The sequence below is a fragment of the Fonsecaea multimorphosa genome (assembly GCF_000836435.1).
Source record: "Fonsecaea multimorphosa CBS 102226 unplaced genomic scaffold supercont1.13, whole genome shotgun sequence".
Classification (NCBI taxonomy): domain Eukaryota; kingdom Fungi; phylum Ascomycota; class Eurotiomycetes; order Chaetothyriales; family Herpotrichiellaceae; genus Fonsecaea; species Fonsecaea multimorphosa.
In genome coordinates, this window is record NW_015971647.1 from 326,665 (window position 1) to 337,321 (window position 10,657).

The 10,657-nt window shown below is 53.3% G+C and overlaps 4 protein-coding genes across 4 annotated transcripts; 3 read left to right on the top strand and 1 right to left on the bottom strand.

The window, feature by feature from the left end:
• Positions 1 to 635: 635 nt before the first annotated feature.
• Z520_06817 (uncharacterized protein) lies at positions 636 to 1,721 on the top strand (the record flags this gene model as incomplete). The annotated part of the gene is made up of 3 exons (XM_016777317.1): positions 636 to 650; positions 713 to 788; positions 913 to 1,721. The coding sequence occupies 3 exons, from the start codon at positions 636 to 638 to the stop codon at positions 1,719 to 1,721; spliced, it is 900 nt and encodes a 299-aa protein (XP_016631488.1).
• Positions 1,722 to 2,776: 1,055 nt separating this feature from the next.
• Positions 2,777 to 3,712, bottom strand: Z520_06818 (uncharacterized protein; the record flags this gene model as incomplete). The annotated part of the gene is made up of 1 exon (XM_016777318.1): positions 2,777 to 3,712. The coding sequence occupies one exon, from the start codon at positions 3,710 to 3,712 to the stop codon at positions 2,777 to 2,779; it is 936 nt and encodes a 311-aa protein (XP_016631489.1).
• Positions 3,713 to 4,418: 706 nt separating this feature from the next.
• On the top strand, positions 4,419 to 5,105 carry Z520_06819 (uncharacterized protein; the record flags this gene model as incomplete). Its single annotated transcript, XM_016777319.1, has 1 exon — positions 4,419 to 5,105. The coding sequence occupies one exon, from the start codon at positions 4,419 to 4,421 to the stop codon at positions 5,103 to 5,105; it is 687 nt and encodes a 228-aa protein (XP_016631490.1).
• Positions 5,106 to 6,365: 1,260 nt separating this feature from the next.
• Z520_06820 (uncharacterized protein) lies at positions 6,366 to 8,086 on the top strand (the record flags this gene model as incomplete). The annotated part of the gene is made up of 3 exons (XM_016777320.1): positions 6,366 to 6,757; positions 6,817 to 7,310; positions 7,419 to 8,086. The coding sequence occupies 3 exons, from the start codon at positions 6,366 to 6,368 to the stop codon at positions 8,084 to 8,086; spliced, it is 1,554 nt and encodes a 517-aa protein (XP_016631491.1).
• Between the last annotated feature and the right edge of the window lie 2,571 nt (positions 8,087 to 10,657).

Genomic DNA, 10,657 nt, shown 5'->3' on the forward strand with positions numbered 1-10,657 from the left:
TTCAGGGAAAAGAAAGGAAGGACAGGAGGTTCAGAGGAGAGGGCCGGCAATCGTCGAATGTGTTATCAACAGGGAAATGCGATATTCGAAAAAGGTTCTCCACCTGCAAGCTGTTGCAAGACCAGACCAGACCAGACCAGACCACTCAAACAAAGACAATGGATTAGTGTTTTGTAACCCACCTGCAGTCCCCCTGTATCATACAGATGGCCGACGACGAGGCTGAGTTTTCTGTTTTGTTCCCGCGAGGCTGCTTTGCATTAATATCGACCGAGCGAACTTCAGCCGAAAAGACCCGAGGCTGGAAACGCCGCTGGCCGCGGGCAAGCGACGCACGGCGATTCAACCGACACCGGATCTTGCATCCCCCCAAAAAGTCCTTCTGACGCAAAAGGATCCTGGATCGATAGACCGCCGCCGATTCTTCTCATCATAGCTCCTCAGTCTTGTCTTTATTCTAAATTGTACTCAGTAAAGTGCGTGCTCCTTTTTTTCCACGGTATACACATAGACAGTGCTGCGTGTCTTCGCGATCATAATAGCGTCTCTGGTCTTTGGGTCTGTTTCTTTTACCTTCGGAAATTCCAATCCTTTCCAACGCCCCCTTCTTTTTGAAAAAAAGTTCACGGGACAAAATGGTTGCCGATGATGTACGTGTTTCTCGACTCACCCCTACATAGTTAATGGCCCTCTTCTAATGGTTAATGTACAGGCATCGAACAAATCACCGCTCGTTTCGTTGATTGCAGGAGGCACGGCCGGGGGTGTTGAAGCGACCATCACTTATCGTAAGTTTTTCTTTCTCTCTCGTCTCCTTCCCCAAGAATGCAGAAACGACTGGACCGAGAGTTTCGTTTTATCTATGGGAAGCAAGAGCAGAAATCTGACAGGTTACAAACAAAACACTTGCAGCATTCGAATTTGCAAAGACGCGCGTGCAACTGCACGAACAGACGCCGACTCGAAATCCGTTCCTGGTCATCAAACATGTCATTGAGCAGGAAGGTCCGCGATCGCTGTACAAAGGGTGCACGACCCTCGTTGCGGGAACCGTGGCCAAGGACGCGATCCGGTTCATCTCGTTCGACACCATCAAGGCGCAGTTCAAGGACCCGGAAACAGGCACGCTGTCGCCGCTAAGAAACTTGATGGCCGGGATCAGTGCCGGTGTGGTTGCGAGTACCTTTGCAGTGACGCCCACCGAGAGGATCAAGACCGCCTTGATCGACGACGCGCGCTCGGAGCGCAAGTTTCGCGGTCCCGTCCACGCCACAGCCACCTTAATCAAGGAGCACGGCGTCCTCAGGGCTCTGTATCGGGGTTATGTGACTACGACTCTAAAACAAGCCAGCACCACTGCCGTGAGGCTGGGCACGTACAACATTTTGAAAGATTTTGAGCGGCTGCGCAACATCCCGCAGACCACGCTGACCACGTTCGCCAACGGCGCCGTCGCGGGCACGATTGTCGTCTTCGCCACCCAGCCGTTCGACACGCTCAAGACCCGCGCACAGTCTGTTAGAGGCCAGGGCGTGTTGGAGGCCTGGAACGGCGTCATTGCCGACTACGGATTTCGTGGGCTCTGGAGGGGCAGCACGATGAGGCTGGGGAGGACGGTGTTGGCTGGCGGCATCCTCTTCACCACGTATGAGTGGGTGGCCGCGTTGATTCAGCCGGCGTTGGAGAAGACACGGCTCGCACCCGCTACCGCCAGGGAATGAACCTGATTCTCCGGGATGATGACTTTGTTCGTTTCATGCTGCAGTAGGTTGGATAGGGGCTCGGCCCTGGCGGGGATAAAGAACCAATCGCCGAGTGTGTACTGCTCGAGGGCCTTCCGTTGCGAAGACAATGCAGAGAGACGGACCACCTCAGCTATGGACGCTGCTCTCGAAGCTCAGCAAAGCAAAGCGAAGGGAGAACCTGCCAGCATATATCACACAATCTTTGAACACAGGAATGAGATTGAGTGGGGTCAAATGTGTCAAGGGGAAGCAGAGAGGGAAGGACGAAACTCTGGTACAATAAATCGAGGGACGAGAGAGTGCAAGGCGAACACACACACGTCAGCCCACTACCTAGGCCAGTCCAACCCCATCGCCTAGGCCAAATCACCTTGAAACCCGACCAGATGAAATTGCAAAGACCCTCGAAGGCAACAGGAAGAATCCAAACATCCACACATCAAACTTTTCTCCCTGATGGCTCTGTTCGCCCTCACTCTGCTCCCTGCGGCACGGATCTGGTCCCGATCACCTCTCTCATCAATACATGCGCATCCACCTAATGGCAGAACGATTATGGCACTACAGATCGATGTCCTCACGACGAGCGAACTGCTCGGAGAGGAAGAAGAGAAGGGGGAACGTTTTGGGTTTGATGGGTGGTGGGTAATCCAAGTCAAGTACAGACAGAGGCGTGAAGGTGGGGAAGATTTAGCAGAAAGGATGGATCCCTCTGAATAGACCCCAGGCAAACGAATGGAAAGGGGAAGAGTGACGGGGGTATTCGGAGAGTTTTGTACCACCACCGCCTAGGTATGGCAGATACATACAGGCTCACGAGGAGTGACTATGTACGAGGTATGTGTATATGTTTAAAAAAAAAGGCAAAAAGATCATCGCTATGCTGCCCGCTCCGCTTGATGGCCTCGCTCACCCGTCTAAAATCGTAACAACATCCAAGCCGCAGGTTATCGGCCCAAAAGCCCTTGTCAAGAAGACAAATAGTACAGGCTTGGAAACATACATCCAAGCAAACATCGACGCCCTCCCCTCTAAGGGCAACCCCAGACACGACCACCCCAAAAATCCTCCTTGAGCGCCGCTTGCAACACCTTCAGGGGCTTCTGGGCGTTGGCGCTCAGCTCCCCCGTCAGCCGGGAGATCTCGGGCCCCTTCTGCTCCATCAGGCCCTTCCGCTCGGCGCGTTCCTGGGCGTTGTCGAGGTCGACGGGGGCCCTGTCGTTGGTCATGGCGTTGTAGCAGGCGTAGGCCTCGACGATCCAGACAGAGAAGAAGTCGACAAGCGCGCTGATGTCGTCGTGGACATCGCACCCGTCGACGAGCAGGATGAGGGACGCCAGGCTGTCGAGGGTCCTCTCGACGGCGGCGATGGTCATCGCGAACCGCCAGTACTTGAAGCGGAAGATGGAGATGCGCTCCAGCTTGTGGTTGAACACCCCGTAGAACTCGAGCTCGTACTCCTGGCGGATGGCGCGGAATTCCCGGACCCAGTGCCTGCACGCGCGTGCGGCGTCCGACGCTTCCTCGTACCACGCCGTCCACGCCTCGTGGCAGAACCCGACCCGGGATTCGCCCATGGGAGTCGCGGGCCTCTCGATATATGGGGTCCGTGGTCGTGATGGTGGTTGTCGTTCAGCTGGCCTCAGCTCGGTGTTCTCGATAAAGCTGATGCTGCTGGCTCTCCTGCTGCTGGGGCCGGCGGCTTCTTGGTCCGCAGCGACGAGGGTGCTGACGTCCTCGACGAATCGAGAACCTTGCACATTGATAGAGAAGTTGCGCAAGGCGGCCCTGGGGATCGGGGCCTGGAACTCGTCTCGGTTGGAGGCTGAAGCCTCCCCAGCGCCATTTGACGACGTGCTGGCGGCGAACCCAATATCTCGTTTTCGTTGGAGGTTTCCCGCGGGGGAAATGTTTCGCCAGATCTGTGGGATGGCAGAAGAGGAGGAGAAAGAAGAAGGAGAAGACATGACTGATGTGGATGGAATGTAGTGGTGACGGTTTTGTAGATGTTAGCACTGTTTGGGTTGAGAAGGCACTGGGTGATATGGTAAACAAGAAAGTGGTGAGGAAGTACGAGAAGAGCAGAGCAGAAGGGACGCTGGAAGACTATATAGATTTCTTTGGCTTGAGCAACTCTGCTGATGCTCGAGGACCTACCACACAAGGTTTTCCTTACAGATAGGATGGACCAACACACCCAGTCCACGCCAAACCTGCGCCAAGTCTGATATTCCGTTGGAAAGCCAGACATTTTGCTTGATCCAGGGGATGGACAACGGTTATCCCATGGAACAGCCATCGATAGCCCTGCGAGTCAGCCGATCTAGAGAGTGCTGGTGGGAGGACTGCGAAGTGAAAGAGTTCGGATCCAAGACCTGGTCCCCCATCAAGTTGATCTGAAGGTTGGAGGAGGCAGACCTGGTCAGAGTACTTAAACCTCAGCGGTGACAGAGCAGGACGAAGCACGTCTTCAGACTGAACGATCGATTCTCAAGGAGGTTTTTGCGTCGAGCCCATATTGCAGCACCTGTCCTTTCCGTCACGCCCACGCCACACAGGCTCTATACTCCACCCGGACCAAAGAAGCGCAGAAGCTTGTTCATCAGTTGTGAGGTTAGCCATACGCCGGAAGGCTGAAGCACCCCTTTTCGCAAGGTCATCTCTGCAGAGACCATGGAACATCAATTCTTCACCCGGTGGCTTTGGCCCTTGACATCAAAAAGAGCAACACCCTCATTTCGAATTCGTACGAAACTCAACTCAGACGAGGCTCTTCGCAGACTCCACAAGGTTCGAGCCTCTCTTCAAATGAGCAAGGAGGAAATCGTCGACATCTGTCAGATGGTGGAGCGAGAGGGTAAACTCCAACGGGCTTTATTCGAGGCCGACACTGAGCTCTTGGTGACTATCCTGGCGGTACGCACTTATCATGTCGGGGAGAGGGAGTATATTGGGACGGCGGTGCTTACCTTTGAGTCGTTGATGGCACGAACAAGGGCGCTGTTTCTGAAAGCACACCCAGCTCTGCGCACCTGGCGAGGCTCAACTCCGAGCGAACTCCATTTCCTAGCGAGGACGCTGGCCGAGGAGATCCACTCGAGCCTGGTGATCCTAACGAGTGTGCGAGAGAAGATCCGGAAAGAAGATTATCCTGACGATACCGCGAAGGTCGAGGTCCAGATCAGTTGGACAAAGTGGATGTGCCTGCCGTGTGGAAGAAGCAATAGCGGCAGAGGGATGAAGGCAGATAGTGGCAACAGCATCAGGCGGTCCGAGGAGCATCATGAGAGGGAGCACCTGTTTACAGGAAACGGGATGGCGGTCAACGGAGGACGATGTCGGTGTTTGGACTATCGATGAAAATGTTGAGACCAAGTTACACAGGTGGTCAGATGGCAACGAGGGAGTTGAACTGGCCGGCTAAAAGTCAAGGCGACGTGGATGTGATTTGATGGGGAGTTTTCCATTCGGGGCATTTCTCTGGTGTTTGGGTGACGGTTGGCAAGCCTCTAGGCGGTAGATTAGGTACCAAGAGGTGTCTTAAGCTTTTCCCCGGCACATGTTTACCGTCCAAGCAACTCTTAAGCACCCCCAAGCAAACAGCAACAGCCCCTAACACGGGTGCCATTCCCGGGGCTAGTGACGCCTTTGCTACAGGCTTGGCCCTGAGTCCAAGACCGTTGTCGACCGTTGAGTCCGCCACCAACGTACGCCAAGCTGCGCCCAGCAGTCAGCCCACTCCCATCGTCTGCGAAGACTGAATTCCTTCCGACATTGCACGAAAATACATCGCCATTCACACAGTCAAGGATACGAAGAGACGCTGCAGTCAGAAAAGCCACAGAGTATGATTCGGAGACTTTATCAATACCGAAAAGAGCAATCTCATGGAACCTCTAAAGAACACAATCCGAAGTCTCCCATAGCGTCTTCTTTCCGATCCATCCTCGTGTGGCCTTCGAGAAGCTAGATCGAGAACAAAGGGGACCCTGGATGCCAGCAAGCGTCATGATTGCCAACATAACACATCCGCCTATCCTGTCACGCTGTTGTGCCGCCCTCTCGACTCCCCAGCCCATCCATGCCCGACCTGCGCCGGTCGAAGGCCGAGCGATGTCACGCTTTGGCATCTGTGATTGACGCTCTAGCGCAGCAGCCTCTATGCCAGCCTCGTCTCATTCGTTGCTCCATCCAGATCCCCCGCAATTCGGACTGCCAGAGCACCAGTGGTGATCCTGGCTCCTTTCCCCCACGAAGGAATGCTCCAAGTATCCCACCAACCACACAAATGCATCACCAGCAACCCGACTGCCGTGTTACCACACCACTTATCTTTGCAACGACCGGGTCTGCGCCGATCAATTACCGTTTCCCTGCTCGCGTACGACCACGAGCTGCGAGCTGAAAAATGGGACCAAGTCGACCAGCATCCCTTGCAGGGCCTCATGACCACCCGCTCATTTGCCCTTGGGGGAAAGAAGATAAAAGGTTGGTCCATCCCGCCGGAGATGCGCTGTGTCTCCCTCCCCAAGCCTGACCTGCCTCACTGCGGTCCGTAAGGCTACACGAAACTCTGTAGAAGTGCGACTTCAGCCCCAGGCAAGAGGCAGACCAGTCAACATGGCTCACGTCAACTCTCCCACCAAGGAGACTGTGCCCACTGCCCGTCGCTACACCGATGAAGACGAGCTCGAAAGCACGCACATGTCTCCTGCCAAATATGCTGCGACGAGAATTACCACCCTCAAGCCTCCCATGGCGAAGGCACCCAATCCTTTCAAGCTCCTGGCCATGCTGAACACCCAACAATGGCTTTTCTTTCTCGTGGCCTTCCTTGGCTGGTCATGGGACGCCTTTGACTTCTTCACCGTGTCGCTCACTGTGTCTGATCTGGCCGAGACATTCAACAAGTCCAACACTGATATAACTTGGGGCATTACTCTGGTGCTTATGTTCCGTTCAGTGGGATCAACCATTTTCGGTATCGCTGCTGATCGATATGGTCGGAAATGGTACGTCCAGTGCCGATCGATGTTTGCATTAGACTTTCAGGCTGACGAGAACACGCTAGGCCCTTCATTATCAACAATATTCTCTTCATCGCCCTCGAACTTGGCACCGGCTTCACCCAGACGTACGGCCAATTCCTCGCAGTGCGCGCCCTCTTCGGCATTGCCATGGGCGGTTTGTATGGCAATGCCGCAGCCACCGCACTGGAAGATTGCCCCGAAGCGGCCCGGGGTCTCATTTCCGGGATGCTACAACAAGGCTACGCGTTTGGATATCTGCTTGCTACGGCATTTGCTCGTGCCCTGGTCAACACGACGTCGCACGGTTGGAGACCGCTGTTCTGGTTCGGCGCGTGCCCTCCAGTGCTGATCATTTTGTTCCGTCTGATGCTCCCCGAGACCCATACCTTCCGCGCTCGCCAGGCTCTTCGTGCGCAGCAGGGTAGTTTGGCGGGTACCTTCATTTCTGAGGGAAGAGTTGCGCTGAAGAAACACTGGCTTCTGCTCATCTACATGGTTCTTTTGATGGCGGGCTTTAACTTTATGAGCCACGGCTGTAAGTTTGGTCCCCGAAAGTCCTCACCAATCGTTCCTCAATAGAGTTTTTTGGGGCCACTTTGCTTCTACGCAGAAAAAGACTTTGAGATGCTGACAAGAAACCCAGCCCAGGACTTGTACCCAACAATGTTGACCAACCAATTCAGATTTTCCCCCAACGCCGTCACGGTCACGCAGGTTGTAGCCAATCTGGGCGCCATGACCGGCGGGACCGTCATCGGATACTGCTCGCAGATCTTCGGTCGTCGATTCAGCATTATCTTCATTTCCATCGTCGGCGGAGCGCTCCTGTACCCCTACACGTTCGTCACTTCCAAGGCGGTCATTGCGGCGGCGTTCTTTGAGCAATTCTGCGTCCAAGGCGCCTGGGGCGTCATTCCGATCCACCTGATGGAGCTCTCCCCAGGTTCTTTGCGGACGTTTGTCGTGGGTACTTCTTACCAACTGGGCAACCTGGCTTCCTCGGCATCTTCCACGATCGAGTCCACCATTGGTGAACGGTACCCTCTTACACCGCTCGTCAACAAGGACACAGGGAAAGTTACCAAAAGATACAACTACGGCAAGGTCATTTGTATCTTCATGGGCGCCGTATATGCCTACACGATTTTGCTCACCCTCATTGGTCCCGAGAGGAGAGGGCGGAATCTGAACGTCGAACACGACGAGGATATGGCCGAGGTTACACACACGGATCTGAGGCACCAGCAGGTTCCGGTGGGCCGGGCAGATTCCAGCGAGGACGAGAAGGCCGTTGCGAGCGAGAAGGTTTGAATTTTGGGAGTGGATGAGGATGGAATGGAAAGTCAAGGGATTTTTCAGTAGGCGAGATTGTGCCGGGGGGTGTTGGGAATGACAAAGTCTTCTTTGAATTCTTTATCGCTTTGTCTTGCAAAAGTGCAAAGGAACGGTCGCATGGCAATGAACCAGCTCGCCAGCTCAAACTGGAAGTATATGGGACGATCAGAATGAATACCCGATTTACGAAAGCATTTCTCTTTTTCCCCCATGCTTTCATTCTTGACCTGCTCCGTACATTACGGCACATATTATTTATTACCTATGGGAAAACGGTCCTGTAGGAGCGGCCGTCTTTCCTATCTCTCACGCATAAATTTGAGGGCTATCTATCGATCATTAATAGTTGCATCCCAGTGTCCTTCAATTCCAGGGGGCCTGGGTGGATTGGTTTGAGTTATGTATATTATGTTGCTTGGCTGCTAGTCACGGGTATATACGTACAACCAGCACGGGTAGACAGCCCTACGTGATGACTGATGTGAATCGTAATAAAGTGCGTCGCATGCCATAATGGAGTCTGCTCTGTCTGGAAATAATAATATTGATATGCTTGGTTTTTGGCAAAGGGAATTCTACACGAGACACTTGCCGATATGGGTACGTACTATACGTGCGGGGTGACCTACCTACAGCTCGTACAGAGATAAGATACAAACCGCCCCGGGAACACAAGGCATGCTTGCCTTTTCGTTGCATGGCTGGGGTCCGAAGCCCAGAGTAATGCTACTTCGTGGCGTGCTCGTTGCCTGTGCGCTACGAGTCAGCATGGCGGGAGACACCTGGATAGGTATGCTCGGAGGCCGAAGCTTTTGTAGGCTCGTAATCATGGCGTCGGTCGGACTTCGAGGATGAGAGGGACCAGGGAGGATGAGGACCAGTACTCAGTACCTCGTAGATTGTATCGAGCACCCAGTACCCAGTACGGGGATTCTCGTTCCGTCTCCGAAGGATTCAGGGCGTTCGAATAATAGCTTGCACGGATCACGGTTGCGTGTCGCGCATCCTGGTGGCTTCTGGATTCTGCCTTCTGAGTTCTAATGTAGCTAATCTGTACGAGTAGCCAATCTTGTGGCATCTTCTGGCGTCTGTGTTTGGGTAGGTTGAGATACGGGACACGAGTCTATTCGGAGCACTCGACAGCGGAGTACTCCTTCTCAAACGTCCTCTCCGTTGGATTTTGCACATGCGAGGCACTCATTGCACTCCTGTTACTGCAGTCTTGGGTGCCTTGACTGGACAGGGTAGTGTCTAATGCCATCGATGGGTTAGGTAGGAGAAGATGTACGCATCAGACCAGTAAGAGGGAGGAAAGGTATACATACACGCTGTAAGTAGCGCAAATACTTCGAGAAGTTAACCGCAAACCGCGCTCGGCTATTGATAACTGAGTTCGTGCTGCCGGCGTCTTTCAATATGCTGTCCAGATTGCTTGCTGAGCAAGCTTCCACAACCCATGTAGAGTCGTGTTGGAAGAGACACCCGTCGACGAAATGTTGAGATCATGTACCGGATACCTTTTCCAAGATTCCGATTCGCAATGCAAAGTCGTCGGATTCGTACTCTGGTTACAACACTCGTCCAACCCTTTGACTAAGTAAATAACCTTGATGATAATGTCGGGGTGGTGGTTGACTCGAACTTGTCAAACATGATTGACCATCGATCCTAGTGCTATCATACTTTGCCTGGGAGCAACCCAAAGTAACGCCTTGTTTCTCTGTCAAAGCAAAACAAAGAGGCTGGCTGAGAGCGTGGTTCATGGTGGGGAAGAACGGGACAAGCAACCAAGCTATTAAAAATAGCAAATCGAGTGGGAACGTACCTGAGAACAAAGATACATCACCACTAGTAGTTAGTCTTCTCACGGTCTGGGCGTGGGGGGATTCAGCCTTAAAGCAATTGCGTCGTATGAAGCATAACCAGGCCTTTCGTCGGTGCTTCATCCTGGCAATTGAGCCTAGAGTCCCAACGCTGGCAGGTTTTGACTCGTTGCTCTCGTTCCAGGATGGCCGGATCACACAGTCACGAACTCCCCTTGATCCATGCCTTCAGAGGTGAGAGTGTCGGATCGGAAAGAAGCTCCTTTGACACTGAAGTTCGGTCGATATTGCGTGACAGACAGAAATATCGCCATTGTCCACCTGTCCTAGCTGTATCAGGCCAAGGACTTACAGAGTAGTTGGACTACCTTTGTATCAGACCGGGGCTGAAAATGATGCTCGCATGCATTTCAACTGTTCGAATGATAATAACACACCGCTCGGATCTCAATTCAGCAACACTTTCGAGCTCCATAATAGCAGGAGCTAGCTGTGAGGCCAATGGAAGTCTTGGAACAAGTGCCACATCATCGCAAAGGATGGCCTAAAGCCTGTTGATATCTGGATTCTTGTCTGCTCTAAGTTTGATATCGGGCCTCTTTATGGTCTGTGCGCAAAGCTAAGTCCGGGGTCCGCTGTCGCTATCTGAACATTCCCCATCACGGCTGTCTCCCAGTCCCTGTGCCTCTTTTTCACGGGGATCTTGTAATCAGTTAGGTGCGTG